The following is a 23,805-nucleotide window of genomic DNA, read 5'->3' as shown; positions in this document are numbered from 1 at the left end:
CCTCCCTACGCATCCCCCCCGCAAAAAAACCAGCTCCCCACTCCCCCCACCCCGTCCCTCCCTCCTTCAACCACAGCCAGGTGGATGCAAGAAGCAGCAACCGGGTTTATTTCTGGCTCTCAGCACCCCGCCCCGGGCCAGGACCCAGCCTCAAAACACCCCCCCCCAGCCATGGGGGGGCTCTCACTCTGGCACTCACCAGCCACATGTCCCAACCAGCCCCCCCCTGCCGTGCCCAAAACGGGGCTGCTGGGGGCTTTCGGGGCACTTTCAGCTGTGGATGGGCACCGTGGCGTGGAGCCGCTGCAGGATTCGGCCCTTCAAGCTCTCCTCCTCCACACGCCACCAGTGGAAAGTGGGGACACGCAGCTCGGGGGGGGCAGCCCGAGGGCTACCGGGCGGGAGGCTCAGTACCACGTTGAAGCAGATGCCATCAGCCCCCCCAGGCCCCCCAGCCCGGTGCTGTAGCCCCAGTAGCCCCAGGGGTCCCGGGGGGGGGGCTAGCGGCAGGCAGTCCCGCAGCAGCCGCAGCGCGGGCAGGCGGAGACCCCTGCGGAGCTCGGCTGGGGACGTGCCACAGGCCACCACGGGCAGGTGGGGGGACCCGGTTGCGCCCAGCAGCACCCAAAGGTCCCCTGTGTCGTTGGCGAAGGTCAGCAGGAGCCTCAGGCAGAGCAAGGCGCAGGGCAGCTCCTGCGGCAGCGTGGGGGGGTGCGGGGGGCTGCGGCGGTAGCGGGCGGCGAGGTCCAGCAAGGGCAGGATGTCGGGGGCTCGCAGCGGCAGCGCACGGGGGTCCCCGGCCCACCACGCCGCTTGCAGGGACTCGGCATCGGCCTCCTCCAGGGTCTTCAGGGTCCCACCTGTGGGCAGAGAGACGGCGATGGCCTGGCACGGGGGTGGCGGGGACAGCAGGACACCGGCACGGGGCTGGGGGGGGCGGCAAGACCCCAGGAGGGAGCTTGGGGGGGGGGGTGTGGTGTGCCAGGACTGGGGGTGGTGCTGGCAGGGGACAGCGATGCCCCGTCGTGGGGCTGGCAGGGGACAGCGATGCCCTTTACTGGGCTGTGTCGAAACACGGCACTGTTCCAGCTGCTGAGAAGAAAAAAATTAGCTCTGTTGCAGCCCAAAACAGGACAGGATGGCAGGCAAGGCACAAAGGTGACAGGGGACACCGATGCCCCACTGTGGGGCTGACAGGGGACACTGATGCCCATCATGGGGCTGGCAGGGAAGGCCAATGCCCTGGCACAAAGGTGACAGGGGACACTGATGCTTGGACACAGGGCTGGCTGGGGATCTCAAAGCCCATTGTGGGGCTGGCAGGGGACACCAGTGCCCCACCATAGGGCTGGCAGGGGACACCAATGCCCTGGCATGAAGGTGACATGGGACACCAATGCTCAGGCATGGAGCTGGCTGGGGATGTCAAAGCCAATCGTGAGGCTGGCAGGGGACACCGATGCTCTAGCACAAAGGTGGCAGGGGACACTGATGACCTGGCACAAAGGTGACAAGAGACACCGATGCTCAGGCACAGGGGTGGCTGGGGATCTCAAAGCCCATTGTGTGGCTGGCAGGGGACACTGATGACCTGGCACAAAGGTGGCAGGGGACACCGATGCCCATCATGGGGCTGGCAGGGGACACTGATGATCTGGCATGAAGGTGGCAGGGGACACTGATGCCCATCACGGGGCTGGCAGGGGACACCGATGCCCACCCATCACAGGGCTGGCAGGGGACACCGATGCCCATCGTGGGGCTGGCAGGGGACACCGATGGCCCAGCACGGGGCTGGCAGGGGATGCTCCAGGTGAGCCACGTCCTCCCCACACCCCTTCAGAGCCGCAGAGGCCCACAGACACGCACCGGTGGGGCGCGCGAGGAAGGCGAAGCGGATCCAGGCCGGCCCCCTCTCCTCCAGCGCCAGCAGGCTGAGCGGTTGGCACTCCAGCCCCGTCTCCTCCTTCACCTCCCTCCTCATGGCGGCCACGATGCCCTCGCCGGGCTCCATCCTGCCGGCCGGCAGGTACCACCTCCCGCGGCACTCGGCCTTGGCCTCCTGCACCAGCAGCACCTCGTCCTGCGGGGACCCAGAGGGGTCGGTGGGGCAGCGGGTGCCACCGGGGTGGGGGTCCCGCGGAGGGGAATGGTGGGGTGGGGGGGGGCTGCCTCACCTCCTCGTTGAAAAGCACGGCCAGGACGACGTAGCAGGCGTTCCTCCCCAGGCGGACGGGGCCGGTGGGTGGGGGGGGACCCTTGAAGTTCGCCCCCACGTCCCAGCCGCCGCCACCCAGCACCGCATCCAGCTCCGGCGCTGGAGCCTCCCCCATGGGGGTCCCACAGGCTGGATGAGGGGGGAGCAGAGCCCTCAGGCACCCACTCAGGGGGTAGCGGGGTTTTGGGGTGGGGAGGGCACCCCCCAGACGTGCAGGCGGGGGGGGAGGGAGCCCCGGCGCTGGTTGGGCTGGAGGGAGCGGTGAGGGAGGGGGTCCGGAGATTGCGGGGTGCAGTGCGGGAAGTCTCCCAGCAGTGGGGGGGTGCTGGAGGGGAAGGGCTTGCTGGACTGGGGGACGTGGAGGGGGGTGTAAGAGGGGAAGGGTCTGCTGGGCGGGGCGGGGACGGAGCAAGGGAAGAGCTCGGTGGCTTTCGCGATGCAGGGGGGGGTGCAGAAGGGGAAGGGTCTGCTCGATTGGGGGACACCCAGGGGGGCGCAGGAGGGGAACGGCTGGCTCGACTGCAGCGCGTAGGAAGGGAAATAGTAGGGGAAGGGGTCACTGGGTTTGGGGAGGCGGGGGGGGCTGCGGTAGGAGAAGGGCTTGCTGGACTGGGGGAGGCATGGGGGGGCACAGTAGGGGAAGGGCTGGCTGGACTGCAGGGCGTACAGGGGGGCGTAGGGGAAGAGCTCGCTGGATTTGGGGATGCGGGGGGGGCTGCGGTAGGGGAAGGGCTGGCTGGACTGCAGCACGCAGGGGAAGCTGAAGTAAGTGAAGGGTTTGCTGGACTGGAGGAGGGAGGGGGGAAAGGGGCGGCTGGACTGGGGAACACTGGGGGGAATGGGGCGGCTGGACTGGGGAAGACTGGGAGGAAAGGGGCGGCTGGACTGGGGGATGCCCGGGGTGGGGTAGGAGAAGGATTGGGGGGGCGGCGGGCTGGCCCAAGGAGGGGACGCGGCAGGCTGGGGGGGCCAGGGCGTGCTGGACTGCAGGGCGCTATAGGGGAAGGGCTGGTCGGAGTATGGGGTGCATAGGGGGAAAGGTGGGGGGTCCGGCGGGGTGCTGGGGGGCGAGCTGGGCTGCAGGGTGCTATAGGGGAAGGGCGAGGCGGGCGGCGGGGCGCAGCGGGAGGAGGGGCTGCGGGGATGCAGGGTGCGGCGGGGAAGGGCTGGGGGGGCTGCGGGGGGGCTGCGCTAGGGAGAGGGTTGGGGGGCTGCGGGGTGCAATGGGGAAGGGTTTGGGGGGGCTACAGAGTACAGTGGGGAAGGGTTTGGGGTGCAATAAGGGGAAGATTTGGGGGGCTGCAAGGTGCAGTAAGGGAAGAGTTTGGGGGGCTGAAGAGTGCAATGGGGAAGGGTTTGGGGGGCAGTAAGGGAGGGTTCGGGGTTTGGGGGGCAGTAGGGGAGGGGTTTGGGGTGCAATAGGGGAGGGTTCGGGGGTCCGCAGGGTGCACCGGGGAGCGCAGGGAAGGGGCGCAGGGAAGGGGCGCAGGGCGCCCGCAGGCCCCCCCCCCGCCTCCCTCCGCGCATGCGCCGGGGGACTCACCGCGTCGCGGGGCTCCACCGCGCAGCCCCCGCCCACCCCGCCCGCCGCCCATTGGCCACCCCGCGAGGCCAGCGCGCTTCCCATTGGTTATCCCCGCCGCCACTTCCCCGCCCGGCTACGGGGCGGGGCTTATCCTTAAAGGGGCCGGGAGGTTAAAAGGTGGTGACGCAGGGAGCAGTGCGCGGGCCGCGCTAATTGCGCGGTGGTAATTGCAGGCCCTTGGGGCGGTTGCTTTCCCGCGGCAGCGCAGGATGGAGCTGCACCTCGGGCCCCCGAGACCTCTGGGCAGCGACCGGCTGCGCTGTCCAGATGTTTTCCCGTTCTCTGTGAGGCGCAGAGACTGTCCCAAACTCATCTCACCAGTGGCCCCAGCCCGTCCCCAAGGGCTGGCAGCACCCCACGGTGCCATGGTCCCTCAGGGCAGCGACTGGCCGCGCCATCCAGATGTTTTCCAGTTCTCTGTGCGGCTGCCGGCGCAGAGACCGCGCCAAACTCATCTCACCAGTGGCCCCAACCCATGGCCAAGGGCTGGCAGCACCCCATGCCGCCATGGTCACACCGCCAGACCCCAGCTCTCCCACCGCACCCCATCCCCGGGTCACTGGGGCTTCCCTGATCACGGAGGGGGGCGATGCCGCACGGGAGGGAGACGCCAAGGCGGGTGCTGGTGGTGCCGGCGGCTCCGGCACGCTGCGGACATTTTATTCCCCACGCCTGTCCCGAGCGTCCCCGGGCGATCGTGGAGCAAAGCACCAAGCGAGAGGCGGCCGGCCCCGGCTCCCCACAGCACCTCGGCCGTGACCGTGGCCGTGGCCGTGGCCGGCAGGGCCAAGCTTTGTTCGAGCATCCTCCCGGCACCCGTCTCACTCGCAGCCCCGCAGGACTCCCACGGCCTCCCGCACAGCGGAGAAGATCACGCCGTCCAGCTGCAAGGGTGCAAAGAAGGGGGTCAGCGCCGCTCACCCCGCACCGGGATCCCCCCAGAACCCCCAACCCGACACCCACCCACCTGGGCGCGGAGCTGGTGTGCGGCCCCGGGGAGGTGGGTGCTGTGGTCCCGGAGGCGGGCGGCGTTCTCCGGTGAGAGGAACCGCTGCTCCACGCTGATGGTACCGGTGAGGGTCTGCACCTGCCCGCGGCACGGCGGCGTCAAATTTTGGGGGCTCGACCGTGCCTCAGTTTCCCCAGGAGGCTTTGGCACAGCTGGCCGCAGGGGCTGGGGGTTACAGAGCTGCCTACCTGGTGGGGAGCCCCGGCAGGGACCAGCACCGCGTCCCCCAGGAACTGGAGGAGGGTCCAGGCGCTCACCCCGCACTCCTGGCGCAGCCGCCTCCGCAGCGAGAGGTCCAGGTAGTGGTTGGGGGGCTCCGCCACGGCCGCCCCCTCCTGCCCTTGGTCCTCGCACGCCTGCAGAGGGGTGGGGGGTGAGCAGAGGCAGGGTTTGGGGGGCTGGGGCTGTACTAGGGGGGTGATGACACCCACTTTCTGCAAGAAATCCCGGATGCGGCCGGCATCCTCGGCACGGAAGATGTGCCACAGGGCACCGGGCCGGCTGCCGGCATCCCAGAGCCGCTCCTTCAGCGGCACGTCCACGCCGTCGGCTTCGACTTGCAGGAGCAGGTCTGTGGGCAAAGGGGTGCTCGTGGGGGTGGGGTCCAGAGCAGGGAATTGGGGTGCGGTGACCCCCTCCACGCTCCCACCTTACCGTGCCGTGCCGCCGGCCGCTGGGGCAGCCACGCCGCGGCGTGAACCAGGACGCTGATGGAATCGGCTGCCTCCACCGTCAGGTTTTTGGTCCCAATGGTCCGGTCGTGGGGCTGCACGCCTGCGAGCGGGACGAGCATCGTCACGGGTTGGGGAGGGGACACCCCAACTCACACACCGCCCCCCCACACCCCCCACCCCGGGGCAGCACTCACCGTAAGCCACGCAGACACGTGGGCGCAGCCAGCGCCGGCCCCGCAGGTAGGTAGCCAGGTTGAGGCGGCCGGCTGGCCCGCAGTACTCCGGCAGCGGCAAGCTGGTGCTCAGGTTGGTGGCCCTGTGGCACAGGCGTGGTGCTCGAAGCCGGGGCACCGGGTACCGGCGCTGGCAGAGCCACCCTGGCTCTGCATCCCATCCCACACCGGGTTGCATCCCGTAGGGAACCCACCCCACATCCCGGTGACGCTTTTATTGTCACCTACCGGCACAGCTCCATGTCCCCAAAGCCACTTTCCAGCTTCAGCAGGTCCCCACCGCCCCGCTCCGGGGATGCTGCAGGATGGAACGTGGCATCACACACGGGGACGGAGGGATGCGCAGGCTGGGTTGCCTCCCCCTCTTCTAGACCCCCTCAGATCTGACTTGAGACCCCACAAACTCGTCGCATGCCCACCTGCGCTGGCAGCGAAGCCATCCCAAAATTCCCGGCTGCTCATCCTGACTCGGTCCGATGGTGCCCGCAGGTTCACCGCCTCCACCGCCCGCTCCCCCCCGGCCGGGCAGAAGGACTCCGGCCCCCACAGCCGCCCCTCCAGCCTCTTCTGAAGCCCTGAAACAAGGACGGGCTGCCGGGGCAGCCGAGGGCTCAGCTGAGGGGGGGTGCGGGGGGGTTTAGGGGTGGTCCCCGGGATGCTGGAGGGGTGGGGGGGGCTCACCTGGCCCCGCCGCCAGTGCTCCTGGAAGAGCTTGTAGTTGCTGACATGGTCGGGGTCGTGCAGCCAGAGCAGCCCGCTGGGTGCCAGGATGCAGTGAGAGGCGGGAGGGCCGGGGGGGCTGGGGGGGTCGAGGGGGCTGGGGGGGCTCAGCTCGCCCCCCGCCTGCCTCTCCTGGATCTTCCTCTCCACCACGCGGGCGATGATGCTGTCCAGGATGCTGGTCAGGCGGTTGTCCTAGGGAGAAGAGTGGGGGGGGAGCCCCATCAGCCCACCCTGACCCCCCTCCCAGCCCTGCTGAGGGGTGGGGGGCAGCATGGGGGGGGGGGGGGGGGGGGCGCTGTGCCCTGCCCACCCCGGGACTCACACTGGGCAAAGCGGGTGACACGGGGGCGAAGGCCATGTGCACCCCGTCCTGCCCCAGGCACAGCTTGACGGCGGTGGAGGCCAGGAGGTCGCAGAGGGTGGAGGTCTGCACGGGCCCCCGGGGGGGCGGCTGCCCCGGTGATGGTGGCCCCCCCTCGGGGCTTTCTGCTTTAGGGGGAGAAAGGGGTCAGGGCTACTCATGCCCTCCTCTGCCTCTCACCCCCCCCCACACACACACACACACCCAGCACCCTGTAAAGGATGCGGGGCAGCAGCCCTGACCCCCCCGGAGCGGGGTGTCCCCACAGCGGGGGGGTCGCAGCCAGCCCTACCTTCCTTGACGGGCTGGGAGGTGTCAGCTTGGCCATCGCTGCTGGGTGGGGGGGTAGCCACCGTGGCCCCCATCGGCTCCTGAAACACCCATGCGAGCATGCGGGATGGGGGGGACACACCCCCATGTGCCCCCTCCCCAGGGCTGGTCCCCTACCCCAGCATCATGCACAACCCCCCTGCAGACACCCTGTTGTAAGGGTTGGGGTGCACCTGCACCCCCCCATTCCCCCCCCCCCCCAGTACCTGCCTGCTCCCCGGGGGCTCCGCAGCCCCCTCCCCGCAGGGACAATGCGACTCGATGCCGAACTTGACCCTGACCTCGTGCAGCAGCTTCCAGAGCTGGGTCAGGACTGGGGACAGATGATGGGGACAGATGATGGGGACAGATGATGGGGACAGGGGGGGTCACCCCCAGGCAGTGGGTGGGAAGGGGGGGGGACACACACACTCACCATGGGTGGGGACAAACTGTGTGGGGACAAGGGCCGTGACAGGGTGATCCTGCCCAGGGCAGCACTCAGGCGGCTGCACCGGATCCTCTGCATCAGAGAGAGGGTGTGTTGGTCCCCACGGGGGCTGACACCCCTTTTTACACCCCCGTCCCCGTCCCCGTCCCCTCCGTCCCCGTACCGCGGCCGTCAGCCTCCCGCCTGCTGCGGTGGCAGTCGGGGCACAGCTGGAAGCCACATCTGGCGCAGCTCCAGTGAGAGTTGAAGAAGCCGCGCTGGCAGGCGTCACACAGCTGGGGGGCTCCTTCCCCCCGCCGCCAGGCCGTCACCCCTGTGGGAAACACAGCCCTCAGCCCCCCCCCAGCGCTCCCAGCGCCACCCCCCGCCCCACACCCCCGTCCCCCGCTTACCCTCGGGGGGTCCCGGCCACGTGTCCCTGTCCCTGCGGACGGCCTCGCAGAAGGGGTCCCCCAGGACCCCCAGTAAGTATTTGGCCAGGCAGAGGCTGCTGCCCGCGCTCCTGCGGCCTCGCTCGGGGCCGGCCGCATCCAGCCGCAACGTCTCCCCCTCCGCCTCCCCCAGGGTGCAGAAACCATCGACTCTCAGCTCCCCGCCGGCCCCGAGGGCAAACCTGCGGGGGAGAGGGGACCGGAGGGGGTGCTCCGAAGTGGGGGGACGGGAGAGGGTGCTCGAAATTGGAGGGATGAAGCAGGATGCTCAAAAGCGATGGGAGAGGATGCTCAAAAATGGGGTGACAGGAGAGGGTGCTTTAATGTGGGGTGATGGGAGAGGATGCTCAAAAGTGGGGGGATGAAACAGGGTGCTCAAAAATGGGGTGATGAGAAGAAGCTCAAAAGCAGGGTGACGGGAGAGGGTGCTCAAAAGTGGGGTGACAGGAGAGGAAGCTCTAAAGTGGGGTGATGGGAGAGGGTACTCCAAAATGGGGTGATGGGAGAGGATGCTCAGTAGCAGGGTGACAGGAGAGGATGCTCTAAGGCAGGGTGATGAAACGGGATGCTCAAAGGCAGGGTGAGGGGAGAGGATGCTCAAAAATGGGGTGACAGGAGAGGATTCTCTAAAGCAGGGGGATGAGAGGGGCTGCTCAAAAGCGGGGTTAGGCTGTTCCATGCATCCCACCATGCATCCCCCCCGGCCCAGGCTCACCTGCGGAAGTGCAGCAGTCTGCAGGTGCTCTCAGGGGGATCCCAGTCCTCCTCCTCCTCTTCCTCCTCCTCCTCCTCCCCCTCGGGGTCCCCCCCGGCCCGGGCGGCGCAGGCACAGCACCGCGGGATGCTGTCGGGCAGGGCGGTGCAGGCCACGCTCTGCAGGCACCACGGCCCGACACGGCTCGGCGGGTCTGGGGGAGACGGGACGCACTTTGGGACACCCTGAGTGGGGACACACCAGCCCGGGGGGGTGGCAGGGGGGGGACTGGGATGCCGCAGAAACTGGGCCAGAAAGTAGGGCTGGAAAATAGGGCTGGAGATCTGCAAGAGGTCAGGGCTGAGATTGCTGGCACCGCCCCAAGGAGGGCTCCGACTCCGCGATGGCACTTGCCACCCCCCCACCCTGGACATGACACCCAAGGGTGCTGTGCTGCCCCAAAGGGGCATTTCTAGACACCCCCACCCTGGGAGCTGCTTCCAGACCCAGCCATGCTGGGAAAAAAAACCTGAGCGCAGCAGGTTCCCCAACCCTCACGTGTTCAGAGCTCGTGTCGCGGGCGCTGGCAACTGGGATGCGAAATTTCCCTGGGGGACGGGGCGCTGCCACCGCCCTCCCCCCGGCCCCGCTGCCTTACCTCCTCCTCCCAGCTCCATCCTCCCCTCCTCAGGGTCCCCTCCGCTCTCCGTGCTGTCACCCGGCCACGCCACGGCCACGTGCTTGGTGGCCTTTGCGCCCCGTTTGGCTGCCCCAGCGTCCTCGGTGGCAGCGCGGGGGCCGTCGGCGGGGCCGTGGGGGCGTTTAGCCGAGCGCTTGCCCTCGCCAGCCAGCTCGGTGCCACCGTCCCGCCGCGGGGCCTTGCAGGGCGGCAGCGACTGCTCCGAGTGCCGCGTCAGCCACGTCTTCTTCAGCTTGGTGTGGTTGCTGGGTGGGCACGGAAAACGGCTCCCCGGGATGCCCAGGGTGGGCTCGAAGGGGCCGAGCACCCCATAGCCCACCGCCGGGCACCCATCGCAGCCCGGCGCGGTGCAGAGGCAAGCGGGGGGCTGCTCCAGTTTGGCAAGGGCCGGCGGGTAGTGCCCATCCGTGAGCGCAGGCGACGGGTCGGGGTCCCCTGATCCCGGTGACGAGCCGGGCTGGAGGCTTTGGTAGCCCAAGTGCTCATCTTTGGGCTCGGAGGGCTGGCCTGGCACCGGCTCCAGGGGAGAATCGGTGGCGTGGGGCTGTGTGCCCACCCAGGGACCCCCGCAGCCCCCCGCCATGCCGGGCTGTGGGAGGAAGAGGGGGTGGCTGGCGCTGGGGGGAGGCGTGCGGGGATGGGGAGCGGGCAGACTCAAGCTGCCCCCCCCTTGGCCATCCCTCCACAGGGCTCCCGGCAGCTCCAGCACTGCCGGTTCCCCCTCGCCAGCTCCGTCTTGCCCCGCCTGGCCCTTGCCCAGCAGCTGCGATGGCGCTTGGTCCTTGGCCGGGGGGTGGAAGCCGGGTTCTTTCTTGACAAAAAACTCCTGGAGGGGAGCAGAGGACTGGTGTCACCCCAGATGTGGGTCCCCATCCCCACCTCCATCACCCAGACGGCTGGGAGGTGGTGATGGGGAGCACCCCGCAGCCCTGCCTCAGTTTCCCCACCACCACCCTGCCAAGCTGGGCAGCTGCCCGGTGCTTTCCCGCCCCATCTGGCTGAGCCCGTGGGGTGCCCGTGTCACCCCCAACCGCGTGGGAAAGGAATGGGGAGCCGCAGCGGCGCGGGTGCGACGGGCGCACCCACGGGCTCTGCCTCTCGCCGCCTCTGTGCCGCGGCCGCCGTGACTCAGCCCAGGGGGGTTTGCATCATGCTGCGGGGCCGCCTCGGGGAGGAGAGAATCATCTTTTTTTTGGGGACCCCACTGCCAAGCTGCAGGAGCAAGCGGGGGGCTGCGTCCCACTCGGGGTGGGGGGCTACCGATGTATCCCCGCTCTGGAGCCAGGCTGGGGGAGCCAGAGCGGTGCCGCCGTCGGAGCCGGGCACCAGCGCGGCCATCCGGGGTTGCCTACCTTGTTCCCTGAGCTGGAGCAATCGTCGAAGGGGCCCGGAGCCACCTTACACCTCGATGGGAGCCCCAAATAGAGGGGCTGGCCCCAGGCAGGCGCGTAGGAGCCCAAGTGCCAGTCCCCGCCGCCAAAACACCCATCACCCATCGTCCCCGGTGCCTCCGGCCCCCCGGTGCCAAACGGGGGGTCAGCCGGGGCTCCGGCGGGCAGCAGCGAGGACAGGAGGAAGGGGCTGTGCTTGGCCTCCACAAGGAAGGGGCAGTGGTGGAAAGCCGGGGGGTCACCGGCTCCGTCCCCCGCAGCACCACGGGGCTTGCCGGCACTGCCGGGGCGCTGGGTGTCCAGCCCCGGGAAGGGCAGGGGGTAGCGGTGATACGCGTGGCTGTAGAGGGCCAAGGGGGCCAGCACGGCCTCAGCCCACCGTGGCCTTGTGTGCTCCTTGCAGGGCTCGGCCCAACCCGCCTTGGGTTGCCCATTCCTGGGCGGCAGCAGCGGCGGGAGCTCGGCTCCATCCTTGGGGTGACACAGGGCGTCCCGCAGGCACGGTGCCGCCGGGGGGTAGGGACAGCCCAGCCGGCCACTGGCGAGCTCCCGGCCTGGCCCCAAACATCCCTCAGAGCCCCTCCAGGGACACCCCTTCTCGGTCCCGTAGCTCAGCTTGCCAGGCTCCAGGTAGCCTGGGAGTCCCAGCTCGGCAGCGGCGCTTTGGGGTAAAACCACCCCGCTGCTCTCCACCCCCCGGGCGTCCGGCGTCGCCTCCTGGGTTCTCCTCCACTGCGCCGGGGTCTCCCCCATCCTCGCGTCGCTGGCCATGCTGCTCCGCCACTCATGTGGTGCTCAGCGCCGTCCCGGGCTGACCGGACCCTGCGGGGTGGCAATGAGGGGAAACTGAGGCACAGGGATGGTTGATGGGGTTGGGGTGGGAGGGTGGGGGCGCTGCTTTCAACCCCCCCAGCTCCCTCCTCCCATGCTAGATGGGAGACTCGCCAGCACGGCGAGGGGACCCCGAGCTCCCGTGCCTCGCGGGATCCGGCGGGATGCCCAATGCGGGGAGGGCACGTGGCTGGAGCGTTGGTCCCCTGCCCGTCCCATCCCGTCCCTCCTGCACCCAGCCCGGGGGGGGGGGGCTGGCGGCCAGGACGCACCTCGCGCCCACCCGTCCCTCCGCACCCAGCCTGGCCCCGCGCCCGGCCGCTGGCACCCAGCGTGGGGAGGCCTTGCCCCGCGCAGGTATTTGCCTCCGGCCAGGGCTGGGCTGCACTTCCCAGGAGGGTTTGCAGCGAGGGGGGGAGCTCCCAGCTCCCAGGGGCCCCTCCTGGTAGAAATGCCTGGGGGGATTTGTTGGATTAACGCTCCTCCAGGACCCAGGCCACACGCAGACGCGGGGTTCAGAGCCAGCCCTCGCAGCAGCCGGCGATGGCATCACTTCCCGGCAGAGTAAATGCCACCTGCTGTCCCCCAGCCTGCCCTGTCCCAGGGGGACAGACACGGGGTCCCTCTGCTCTGAGCCACCGCGGCAAAACCGCAGCCCTGGGTAGGACAGAGCCACCCCGATGGCCGGGCAGGCGGCTGTGACGGGGACAGGAGCGTGTGTCCCCAGAGCCGCCCGTCCCCGTCACGTGCCCTTAGTCCCTGTTCCCACGCTGCTGCCCAAGCCCCTGCTCGGGAGCACCCTGGGGCACCCGCTGCCCCACCACACAGCACCCTTGGGGTCCCCCCAGCCACCCCCCTGCCCTTTGCCCCATCCAGAGCACAAGCAGCCGGTCCCACAGCTCGCCGAGCACCCCCGAGCACAACCAGCTACCTGGAGGGTCCATGGGGGGACCCCGCCACCTCCCCTGCAGCACCGAGGACGAGCGGGTGTCTCCGCCGGCGGCACAGGGTCCCGGAGAGGCGAAGCCGGGGGTGTGGGGCGGGGGGCGCGGGTGGTGGGAGCACCTAAACCCACAGGCTGAAGGGATCCGGCTCCGGGATCTGGAGGAGGCAAAAAGCCACCCGGGTGGCCCTGGGGATGTTCTTCTCCGAATGCTGGAGCTGGAGTTTTCGATCCATTGGCCTGGGGGGCTTCGTGCTCCTCCTGCCTATTGTCCTATGAGCTGGGGGGAGGGAGTCCCAGCGTGCTGCGGGGGCGAGGGGCACCCAAGGGAGCGTCGGTGGCGGCGAGCAGGACCTTCCCCCCGGCTCTAGGCAGCCTTGAGCATCTTTGGGGCGAGCGACGGCAGGACAAGGCGATGGTGAGGGCTCAGCTCCCCGCCAGCGTGCAGCCTCCGCCGGCTCCCACAGCGACTGGGCGGGCGAGAGGGTGCTGACGCCCGGGAACCGGCACCGTGCCGGGGGGGTGCCACCCAGCCCCAGGGGCACTGGCGGCGGGTGCCAAGGCGGGCAGGTGTGCTCTGCCCCGCGCGAAGAAAGCGCCCTTTGTTCGGCAAGGCCCATGAAAGGTGCCGGCCGCCCGCTCCAGGTGAAACTGGAACGGGAGAAATGCCGGGATGGGCCAAACGCCCCAGTCCTGGTGCCCAGGGGAGGTGGCGGCGGGGGGGGGGGGGGGGGCGGGTGGTGGCACGGCCTGGCACAGAGTTCACAAGCCCTTCGGTTTTGCCCAAATGGTGAGGATTTGGCCTCAACGCACGCTGCCACTGTGACAGTCCAAGGTCGCCCTGTCTCGCAGCTGAGCCTTGTCCCCCTGCCACCATCCCTCCCCCGGCTGCCTGGGATGAAGGCAGCGCTCCTCTGCCTCCCCTCCTGCCTGCAGAGCGTGCAGCAGCCGGGTGGGAAGGGCAGGGTGGGATCCAAGGGGTGCCGAGGGGCTAACGCAGAGCACGAGCTATCTGGGGCCACTTAATCCCCCTCCCTGTAGCCCACTGGGCTTGCACACCCCCCAGCCGTGCCCCACAGCCCACCGGGCGAGAGCTGGGACCCATCCCCCTGCCAGCATCTCCCCAAGACACACCGACCCCAAACCCCCCAGCTCTCGGGGGTGAAGCTCCAGCCGGGCGCACGGTTGCAGCAGCAGGTCAAAGGGGGTCCCCCAAGGTGGGTGCCCCATTTCTGAGCTCCCAGTGAGGGACTGGAGAGTTGGGGAGGGTGGGGGGGGAGCTGGTGCCAGTAGCACTTACATAATGTACGTGTGTCCCAGGGACACCCCGCGCACAACTCGCACGCCTTACATAAACCGCAGCCTCCCCCGGCACGGCTCGACACGGCTGGGCCCCCCGGGGGCTGGCGGGGCTGGGGGGCTCGGGGGGGTGAAGCCAGGCCACGGCCGCGTGAGCTGAGCAGCGTGATTAACATCAGACCTTCGTTACAGCTCAGCGGCTGCTGGTCTGGGCCCGCTGGGAGCCAGGAGCCACGGTTAACCCTCGCCGGCCGGGGCGCGGTTGTGGCTCGGGGTGCTGGGTGCCCCCAGGGTCCCTTTGCAGTGGCACCCGCCGGTCCCCATCCCACCTCCAACATGGGTGAAGCCGCAGCGGGACCCCCTCGAGCCCTTTTTGCCGAGGACAGGAGGGTTTGGGGGGGGGCCACGGTGCTCGGCTGCTGCTCGCTGCACCCACTGGGTGCCAGGGAACAGGGAGGGGACCCAGACAGGGCTCGGGGCGTGGGTGAGCCCGCGCCTTCCTGCGATGAGAAGGTGCTGAAAGAAGAACTCTCCTCCCGTTCCTTCCCGCCCCTCCCCGGGGATGACGGCTCCAGGGGGGGTGGGGGGGAAGCTGGCAGCCAGCACGGACCCCGAGAAGGATCAGCAGCACCCCGGCACGGCCGGAGGGGTCAGCGGACGCCCAGGAGGATGAGGACCCGGTGCCAAACCTCAAAGAGGGGCCATGAGCAGCCCTTGATGGGGGAGGGCAAGGAGCAGGGACCTGGGAGTGGGGGGGGCGATGCTGGAGGGACAGGAGGGAATTTCCCACCGTGCACTGGGGCAGCATCTCTGGGCGCTGTGCCCTCCCCACACCCCGCTATCCCGGCCATGGCGGGGCTGCTCCTCCCGTGCTGGGGAGCCCAAGGCCCTCGCGAAGCCTCCCCGGGGCCAGCGCGGCTCTCGTGGGAAAGCCACGCTGACGGCAAGCTCTTTTGGGGTTTGGCCACCATCCCGCCCCAGCCCAGGGAGCGGGCTCCGTGCCGGCCTCCCACGGCACAGCGGCTCCGGCCGGGGTCCCCCCGCTCCCTGCCTGTCCCGGCACGACCCACGGAGGGTCCCCCAGGGCAATCTGGGGGGGGTCTGGGCTGGGCTTGAGTTTTGCCAGCTCAGGCTTTGCCAAGAAACCCACCCCCGGGGGGTGGAGGGGGCTCTGCCTTGGTGGCTTGGCACAGCCGGCCGCAGAGCTCCAATCTCCTTGTTTTTTCCCTTAAATCAGAGGGAGTGCGAACACCCACGAGCCAAGCGCTGGCCAGAAAGACGCCGCGGGAGGCCGGAAACACCCGAATTAGAAACCTTGGCATCCCTGCCCCGCTCAACGCCGGAGGATGGGGAGAGACTCAGCGAGGACGAGGGGTGAAGGGACACTGTCCCCACGGTGTCCCCTGCGACCACGGTGGGGAGCGGCGGGGGGGGGACGCGTGGCTGTGCGGGGGGCTTCTGGAATGCTCCAGCACTGGGGACGGGGGACGGACGGGGGTCCTGGTGCAAAAGGCTCCCTGGTACCCCAACAGCCCCTCTCTGGGCTGGTGCTCCGGCAGCGCAGGCAGGTGAGGACCCTGCCAGTCCTGCCCACATCCCCTGCCCCATCTGGGCACCTCGGGGAAGGGCTCCGCAGCCCCCAGACCCACCAGCCACCCGCGGCTGGGAAAACAGCCTGAAATCAGCTTTTTCCTCATGCAAAAAGGACTCAACATGCCCCTCTGTGGTTTGCTCAGAGCCCCCTCCAGCTCTCTCTGCATCCATCCATCCCTTCCTCCTCCTCCTCCTCCTCCTTCCTCCTCCTCTCAGCCCCAGTACCGAGCTCGGCACGCACCTACCTGCCTCCACCGTGGCGCAGGTGAGGAAGATGAAGGCGCAGGCAGAGGAAGGCAGCCCCGTTCCCCCTCCCCACCCCTCCTCCTTGCCCAGCACCGGGCGCGATGGCCGCAAGAGCTTTTGCTAATCTGCACCCGGTGCTTAAAAAAAAAAAAAAAATAAAAAAACAAGGCAAAAAAAACCCCACGTCAAACCTTCAGGAGTCTGGAGGCTGCGGCGGAGCGGAGGGCACGGGAGGACACTCACTCCCACACGAGCAGCTTTCTGGGAATTAGGGCCACAGCCCAACTGCTCTGGCAGCCTGCGCTCCCCTCCGGCCCTGGCTGCCGGTACGGCGGGGCCTGGGCAGCCGCTACGGCCCCGCTGCCGCGGGCTCGGACGCTGGTGCCGGCCCTAATCTCCCGCTTTCCCTTCGGGGAGGTGAGTAAGCATCGCTAATCCCGCTCGCTTCGCTGCTGGGGGAGAGATGAGCCGCTTCTCCCAGGCTGGGGGTCGCACCCCAATACCCCCTGCCCATCCTAACCCCGCGCCAAGAGGGGGGGGGGGCAGCGCCCGGGGACCCCATCCCTGCGGCAGCTCTCGGGTGCCGCACGGCGGGGATGGGGCGAGGGCAACTTGGCCCCGTTAGGTTTGTGGGGAGCGGGGGGCTTGGCCAACCCCCCCCTGGTGCGCATGGTGGGGGGATGCTCGGGAGGGGGGGCTGGACGCTCCCTTCCCTGCATCCCCATCCCGGGGCAGGACAAGGCAGGACGAGGCATCCCAGTGCCCGTCCTGTGCCACCCCCTCGGCTCCCCCCTACCCGCCCGGGACTCCTGTTTACCCCGGCGTCAGCAACCGCCTTCAAATACCTTGATGTAATTAAAAGCTCGTCCCAGGGGCCAAGGGCTTAGGACGGCAGCCAGGGACACGGGCAGCCCTCTGCCCCCCGCACACTGGGCAGGCAGCTGCCTGCTGCCCGCTCGCCCGGAACCCCACAGCACCTACCTGGGAGCAGTCGGGGTCTCCTGCCCTCAGCCCGGGCCCCAATTCTGCCCCCGCCGCCGGCCGGCCATGGCGATGGGCAAACTGGCACCGGGCAGGCGACGGGAAAAGAGTCACAATCGACAGGCAGCTGCCTGTCCGCTCGCTGCCCGGCTCCTCCTGCCAGAGCAAGGCAGTGCCTCAGTTTCCCTCGGTCCCCAGAGCCACTCCCCCCCCCACCCCGAGCGTGGTCCCCAAAATCCCCGAGGCTGCGGTGTCGTGGCAGGGACACGGGTCCAGCCCTGGGATCGTCCTCGGTGCCAGCGCGGGCAGGGCCAGGCTGTGAGCGGGGCTGGCTGGGGACAGACGGGTCCTGGGGAGGGGACAGGGGGGGGACAGGCGGTTCGGGGGGGGGTGGGGGGGTGGGATATGCAGCATTCCTTCAGCTGTGTCCTCCCACGCTCCCGTCACCTCGAACGCCCCTTCCCCAGCCCCTCCTGCCCCCGCGCTCCCCACCCACCATCCTCTTCCTCGCCGGTGGGGTGACGGCAGGTGTATGTTTGAGGACATAATGTGGGGGGGGGATGCAAGAGAGGTGCTGTGTCCCCCCACCAGCGTGGGGGAGGAAGGTCTTACCTGCCTGGTGGCAACAGGGGGGGGGGTCTCAGCTCCTGCCCGGCCAAGCCCCCTGCCCACGGGCAGCGCCCTGCCCGCAGCTCCGCATCGTGCCTCCTTGTGCCCTCTGCGGCGGGAGGCAGCTGAAAGCTCCCCGGGGCTGCCAGAAAAAGAGGCTGCATTTAAACAACAGACATAATTATGCTTTTGATACCGTCGGCTAAAAATACAGCTCTGTGCCGCGCGGGGAGCCATGTGTGCGCGGCCTCACATGGCTCCCGCCTGGAACGGCTGACTCAGGCGATGGGGACGGAGGGGGCCCGAGATGGGGGGGGGGACCCCAGTGGGGACGAGGGGTTGGGGACACCCGGACCCCTGCCGTGGAGGGGTCGGCCTGCGGGAGGGTGCTGCTCTGCCAGGGACCCCCCAAAATGAGCCCCAGGGATGGCACCAGCATCCGCACACCCCCCCCCCCCCCCAGAAGGGCGGTAGCCCCCAGGTTGGCTGCGGTGGGGTGAAATGAGCTGGGAAAGGGGCAGGGAGGGAGCCGGGGGGGGGGCGCAGGAGCGTGGTTGGGTCGCTCAGGGTCACCAGCATGGGCTTGGGGGGGGACTGTCAGGCGGTACCTGGATGCCAAGGGGTGGGTGCGGCGGGGGACTGGGGACGGCACCCAAAGCCACTGGGGGGTCTGGCCAGCAGATCCCATTAATGAGTAACAGCCCCCACCACCCTGCGAGCCGGTGCTCTCCCGGGGGGGGAGCAGAGTCATCCTGGGGAGCAGGGCTGGGGCTGCCACCCCCCACCCCACCCCGAGCACTGACCTTTGCCAGGGCCAAGGCACCAGCTCACGGCTGCTGCCCTCTGGGAACGGGCAGTGCCTGTCCCGGGGGCACCAGCTGCCGGCGGGGGGGTTGGATAATGCTTCCCTGCAGCATCAGAGATGTCCCTGCCCTGCTGGGAGAGGGGACACCCCCGCGTCACTCAGTCCCGCTGCCAGCTCAGGGGTGCAGGCAGGGGAGCCCCGGGAGGGGAGCGGGGGGCTGGGGGGGTGGAAGCCACTGACCTGACCCTCGCTCTCGGTAATGCCTTCCCAGTGGGGAATCATATTTTGGGTTGGAAAGGACCTTTTACAGGTCATCTAGTTCCCACCCCCCTGCCACAGGCAGGGACACCTTCCACTAGCCCAGGTTGCCCAAAGCCCCGTCCAACCTGGCCTTGAACCCTTCCAGGGAGGGGGCAGCCACAGCTTCTCTGGGCAACCTGTGCCAGGGCCTCCCCACCCTCACAGGGAAGAATTTCTTCCTTAGATCTGATCTAAATCTCCCCTCTTTCAGTTTAAACCCATTACCCCTCATCCTATCCCTCCCCTCTGACCAAGATTCCCCCCCCCTTTCCTGTAGCCCCTTTCAGTCCTGAGAGGCCGCTCTAAGGTCTCCCCGGACCCTTCTCTTCTCCAGCTGAACCCCCCAACTCTCTCAGCCTGTCCTCACAGGGGGGTGCTCCAGCCCCCCGAGCATCTCCGTGGCTTCCTCTAGCCCCGCTCGAGCAGGTCCGTGTCCTTCTGCTGTTGGTGCCCCCAGAGCTGGACCCAGCACTGCAGGGGGGTCTCCCGAGAGCAGAGCAGAGGGGGAGAACCCCCCCCCTCACCCTGCTGGCCACAATCCTCTGGACGCAGCCCAGCACACAGGTGGCTTTCTGGGCTTACAGGGCCACGAGCCCCCCAGTTTACATCACCTCCTGCCACCCCCATGCACCGCAGGGTTACGCTTCACCCCGCTCCGGTGGGGCCAGACCCTGCCCTGGGGTGAGTCGGGGGGGAACCAGCCGGGGCTCAGCCCCCCGCTGCCAGCACAAGCCTGGCACCCCCTCTCCAGGGAGGACAGTGGCCACGGCCAGGCAAGCTCAGGTCAACCACTGAATTGCTGGGCTGGGGCGCTGCCAGCTGAGGGAGATTACGGCTTTGCTGACTGCAGCCTGGCACAGACCCGCGAGCTGACGCAGCTGGGATCAGCGCTGGCACCGGAGGGGGCTGCCGCAGCCCCGGGGGGGGGGACGGGCTGCACCACCCCGGGCAGCTTTTGTCCTCTCCTTGGGTTTCTTTCCCTGGGGAAATACGCAGGACGCTTGTCAAACCAGGGCTCAGGTGCCAGGACGCCCGGTTCCCTTCCCAGCTCTATTTTAGGTATCGCCGGTGCTCGTGCCTCAGTTTCCCCAAGCTGGGAAGCAAAGGGGTCCCCAGTGACCACCCATCTTGGGGACGGATGATGCTCAAGCTCCATCCCAGCACCCCCCCAGCCAGCCCTGAGGCCACGGTACCCCCCCATACCCAACCCTGGTCCTGGGGGCAGGCAGCCCCGGGCCGTATCCTTGGAGGAACCACCGTCCCTAAGCAGCTTTAGGGGGATTACAGGCAGCCCCCCAAGCCCTTGCGCTGTCCCCCCCCCAGCCTTCCTTCCCCACTGCTTTAAGTAATTGTCTCTGAGACAGTTTTACACGGCTAATCCACCCACCTCCACCTAATCTGCTCCAACACCGCTGCCTGGCTCTGCGCTGGGGGGGCTGCAGGTAGGGGCAGACGCTCTCCCTGCCCTGGGAAGACCCCCCCCCCCCCAAAGGCAGAAAGCAGCCAGGGGGCTAAAAATAAAGCTGGCCTGAGGGCAGGAAGGATTGGGAGCAAGGGGATTGATGCCAGAGAGCAGCAGGGCACCAGGGGACAGGGCTCGGGGTGGGGTGGGGGGGCAGGAGAGGCAGCGTTGTCACCTTGTGCCACCCTGCCTGAGGCTTGGTGCCCCATGTCCTCCACCCGGGCAGGGGACACATCCTCCGGGGAAGGAGTAAAGGGAGCAGAGACCCCCCCAAGGTGAGACTGGGGAGCCCCGGGAGGGAGAAGGCAGCTGCCCATGGCCGGGGCCGTCAGGACAAGGCAGGGCTGGTGGCCAGGCCGGGGACATCCGCCCGCAGCCCTGGCCGTGTGCCGGGGCCAGGGGTGTCCCCAGCGGGGCCACGGCCGCTGCTGCCACGCCGTGGGGGACACGGCTACTGCAAGGAGGGGCTGAGATGCACCCCTGCACCCCAGCACCCCCCTCCACGCACCCTCAGTCCTGCTCTGCCCCACGGAGACCGAGCGCTGCTCCCTCCCACAGCCCCATGCACCCCCCGAGGGTCCCCCACAGCCCCACAACCCCCCCCCCTCCGAGGGAAGGGGACAGCGTTTAAACAAAAAGGGTCAACTCCCGTATCTGAAAGTCTAAAATAACATTTATTTTTCCATGTACAAAAGCTCCCCTCTGGGAGGGGAGAACATTGAAAGCCACGTGGTACCAGGCAGGGCACAGTCAGGCACCGGCACCCTGGTTTCAAGTATGGGGGTGTCAGTTTGTAGCTGGGGGGGGGGGCCCTGGCTAGGGAATGTGTCTTTGGCTTCAGAGGACAGATGGGACAAGGCACGTCCCTTCGCTGGCTCCCAGGGCAGAGGGGATGTGGGGAATAAGGCATCACGGCAGCAAGAGAGGAGGGGGGGGACCCCAGCAGAGCCTGTAGTGTCCATAGGGTGGGAGGAGAAGGCGGGGGGGGCCCACGGGGAGGCGCCGGCGCCAGCCCGCAGCAGTGGGGTGTGGGAGGGGGCAGGGCTGGGGGGTGAGCTGGGGGGTGCACAGTGCAGCCGGGCAGGCGCCGAGGTCAGAAAAGGTATTTACAGTGTAATATGGGGGGGGGGAAGCCTCCTCCCCGGTTCCAGGGGGGGTGGACGAGCCGTGGCTCGCTCCCTCCCGGTGCTGCAGCAGCAAATTCGCGTTCAGACTCCTGGCAGAGGGTTTTCCCGGGGCCATTAACTGTCCTGCTCCGGCGGAGCCGCTTTCCTCCTGATCTGGCTGCGCAAGAGCCGGGAAGAGCCCTGGGGAGGGCGAGGGATGGGTCAGGTCCCCCTGACCCCAGCCCCAGGCCACCACAGCCCCCCCCCTCTCACCGCGGTACCTCTTTGCCCAGCATTGTCTTCCTCACCCCACGTAGGCTGCGGCTGCGGGAGAGGGATTTGGGGTCCCGGCTGCTGCGGGGTGAAGGCTGGGGAGAGACCTGCGAGTCCGACCAGAGCTCCTCATCGTCCGTCTCGCTCTCGTACTGCTGCCCGGCCGAGGCTGGGGACAGAGGGGCACAAGATAGCTCCTGGCACGGCCCCCCCACGGGTCTCACTGGAGCCCCCCGCTCCTCACAGCGATCGTCCCCCTGCCCCAGCTCACCCAGCAGCTGCCTGTGGCTCTCCTGCTCCTCCAGGTACAGGGGGTCCCGGTAGTGCACGGGGGTCTCGTCGGGGACGGAGCGCAGGTCGTGCATGCTGAAGCTGCGGAGCCGCCCGGCCAGAACACCCTGGCTCTTCGAGGGGGGGGACACAAAGGATGGAATTGAGCCCCAAAGCACCAGAACCCCCCCAGAACCCAGGGGCAATGCAACCCCACCGGGCAGGGCTCAGCACCCGCACAGCCCAGGGGTGGCAGCTTCCTCCCGGGGATCCCTGAGCATCCCGAGGGCAGCGGAGTAGCCCAGCCCGTTGGCGGTACCTTGGTGGCCGCCTGGACAGCGGCCGTGGCCGCCAGGTTGAGGCCCCTCTTGCCGAAACGCACCATCGTCTCGTAGCTGCGTTCCCTGGCCCGGATGATGTACGTGTCGATCTCCTGCCAAAACAACCGCGGCCGTGCCCAGGGTAGCGCCGGCGCAGGGTCCTGCTCAGCGGGCTGAGCCCCCCCAGGGCACGTAGGGGCCCCCTCCCCACCTCCCCAAAAGCCAAGTAGCCTTTACCTTCTCCTTGCGGGACAGCGTGGGGTGCACGAATTTACGGTAGAGCAGGCTGGCCCCCCGCGTGTAGGGGGAGAGCAGCCAGATGACAAACGCCGTCTTAATTTCGTAGTAGAAAGGAAACCTGCCGGAGAGGGGGAGAAGATGGGGTCTCCAGGGACAGGGGACCCCAAAAGAGGCTCTCCTGCTCCCCCCACGGCAGCCTCACCAGGAGATGAGCAGGTCGGTGAAGGTCTCGGTGGCTGTGAAGAGCGCGAAGATGATCCAGTACATCATCCAGCGGACCTGCGGGGAGCGGGACAGCCCGTCAGCCCGCGGCTGCAGCCCGGGAAGGAGCCGCCCCAGCACCCTACTCACGTATTCCCGGATGTTTTTGGACTTCACGGCCTTGTAGGAAGCATAGGCAGGGTAGAGCATCCCGAAAACCAGCCTGTAAGGAAGAGGAGGGGGTGAGGCAAGTGGGCCACCCCGCGTAGAGCAGTGGCAGGGAGGAGAGGAGCTGCCTGGCCCAGCGCCGCAGCTTGGCCTTGAGCTCTGCCAGCACCATGACGGCCCCGGAGCTGCCGGGAACGTGGACGGCAGCGGCTTGGAAAGCTCAACTGGGGGCACGGGGCCCAACCAACTGGGGGCACGGGGCCCAACCAACTGGGGGCACGGGGCCCAACCAACTGGGGGCACGGGGCCCAACCAACTGGGGGCACGGGGCCCAACCAACTGGGGGCACGGGGCCCAACCAACTGGGCGCACGGGGCCCAACCAACTGGGCGCACGGGGCCCAACCAACTGGGCGCACGGGGCCCAACCAACTGGGCGCACGGGGCCCAACCAACTGGGCGCACGGGGCCCAACCAACTGGGCGCACGGGGCCCAACCAACTGGGCGCACGGGGCCCAACCAACTGGGGGCACAAAGACCAACTGGGCGCACAACGTCGCTCCCACAAACTCGCCCACCTCCACGGGGACTGGCCCGACCCGTCGAGGCGGTGGCAGGAGGCACGGCCCAGGTGTGGCACAACGGAGGTGACAGCCCCCCCAAACCGGGGTGACAGCCCCCCCCGAGCCCGGGCACAGCGATGCTCGGTGCCAGCCCCAAAGACTCACCTGGTAGCCCGGTGACTCGGGGGACAGGCAGGGAAATCTCCTGCCTGCCCGCAGCTGGGCTCACCCCGACCACCTCCCCCGACCTGGGGACGGGGCCGTGGGGGCCCCCACCCCGCAGCAGCGGGGCCTCCCCCTCCCCACGAGGGACTTGGCCACTGGCCACGCAGCCCAGCTAGCCACAGCGCGGGAGCCAGGGGAGCGAGCAGGGCTACAGGGTGGGGGTCAGTGCTGGGCACAGGGACCCTCCAGGCGCTGCAGGGAGCCGAAGCCACGCTCGCCCCCCGCCCCCCCTCGGGACGGGCAGGGGGCCGGCAGTAGCCCCGGGACCACAACACTAGCCCATCTCCGGGGGGGGACGACACCTCTCGTTGCCCCCATACAAGCGCATCCCCCCAGCAGCCCCTCGCCCAAATTCCCACCTGGGGCAGCTCCGCGCAGCCCCCCGCCCTGCAGCCCCCCCTCCACCGGGCACCCCCCGGGCCCCCCCCGGCCCCCACTCACACAATCACCCGGCTGAGCATCCAGGACACCATGGTGCGGGCGGGCCCGCCGTGCCGGGCAGCGCCGGGCGGGGGGGGTCCACGCTGTCCCCCCTCCCCGCCACCTCCCCGGAACCCCCCAAAACCCCCCGGGTCCCCCCGACCCCCCCGC

At 68.8% G+C, this 23,805-nt stretch overlaps 3 protein-coding genes across 8 annotated transcripts; all 3 read right to left on the bottom strand.

The window, feature by feature from the left end:
• Nucleotides 1–85: 85 nt before the first annotated feature.
• Nucleotides 86–2,545, bottom strand: NUDT18 (nudix hydrolase 18). Its single transcript, XM_074808134.1, has 3 exons — nucleotides 2,178–2,545; nucleotides 1,870–2,083; nucleotides 86–860 (listed from the first exon to the last, which is right to left on the bottom strand). The coding sequence occupies exons 1-3, from the start codon at nucleotides 2,331–2,333 to the stop codon at nucleotides 271–273; spliced, it is 960 nt and encodes a 319-aa protein (XP_074664235.1). The 5' UTR covers nucleotides 2,334–2,545; the 3' UTR covers nucleotides 86–270.
• Nucleotides 2,546–4,423: 1,878 nt separating this feature from the next.
• Nucleotides 4,424–18,148, bottom strand: HR (HR lysine demethylase and nuclear receptor corepressor). 6 transcript variants are annotated; one of them, XM_074808015.1, is made up of 21 exons: nucleotides 18,085–18,148; nucleotides 17,285–17,439; nucleotides 16,673–16,828; nucleotides 10,741–11,601; nucleotides 9,347–10,214; nucleotides 8,710–8,902; nucleotides 7,956–8,176; nucleotides 7,727–7,876; nucleotides 7,549–7,635; nucleotides 7,340–7,446; nucleotides 7,096–7,174; nucleotides 6,765–6,931; nucleotides 6,401–6,634; nucleotides 6,139–6,310; nucleotides 5,948–6,017; nucleotides 5,681–5,802; nucleotides 5,467–5,586; nucleotides 5,244–5,383; nucleotides 5,001–5,168; nucleotides 4,771–4,890; nucleotides 4,424–4,687 (listed from the first exon to the last, which is right to left on the bottom strand). In XM_074808015.1, exons 4-21 carry the CDS (start codon nucleotides 11,548–11,550, stop codon nucleotides 4,625–4,627), a joined length of 3,891 nt encoding a protein of 1,296 aa, XP_074664116.1. In that variant the 5' UTR covers nucleotides 11,551–11,601; nucleotides 16,673–16,828; nucleotides 17,285–17,439; nucleotides 18,085–18,148; the 3' UTR covers nucleotides 4,424–4,624. The 6 variants fall into 6 exon arrangements, with proteins under 6 accessions (XP_074664116.1, XP_074664119.1, XP_074664115.1 ...); XM_074808018.1 differs by lacking the exon at nucleotides 16,673–16,828; XM_074808014.1 differs by lacking the exons at nucleotides 16,673–16,828; nucleotides 17,285–17,439; nucleotides 18,085–18,148 and adding an exon at nucleotides 15,691–16,447.
• A 2,355-nt stretch (nucleotides 18,149–20,503) lies between these two features.
• REEP4 (receptor accessory protein 4) lies at nucleotides 20,504–23,773 on the bottom strand. Its single transcript, XM_074807996.1, has 8 exons — nucleotides 23,656–23,773; nucleotides 22,409–22,481; nucleotides 22,260–22,336; nucleotides 22,055–22,175; nucleotides 21,817–21,930; nucleotides 21,499–21,631; nucleotides 21,236–21,396; nucleotides 20,504–21,155 (listed from the first exon to the last, which is right to left on the bottom strand). Exons 1-8 carry the CDS (start codon nucleotides 23,685–23,687, stop codon nucleotides 21,090–21,092), a joined length of 777 nt encoding a protein of 258 aa, XP_074664097.1. The 5' UTR covers nucleotides 23,688–23,773; the 3' UTR covers nucleotides 20,504–21,089.
• Nucleotides 23,774–23,805: the final 32 nt, after the last annotated feature.

Source organism: Strix aluco, chromosome 28 (assembly GCF_031877795.1).
Source record: "Strix aluco isolate bStrAlu1 chromosome 28, bStrAlu1.hap1, whole genome shotgun sequence".
NCBI classification, from domain to species: domain Eukaryota; kingdom Metazoa; phylum Chordata; class Aves; order Strigiformes; family Strigidae; genus Strix; species Strix aluco.
This window is presented reverse-complemented; position numbering and strand designations above follow the sequence as displayed.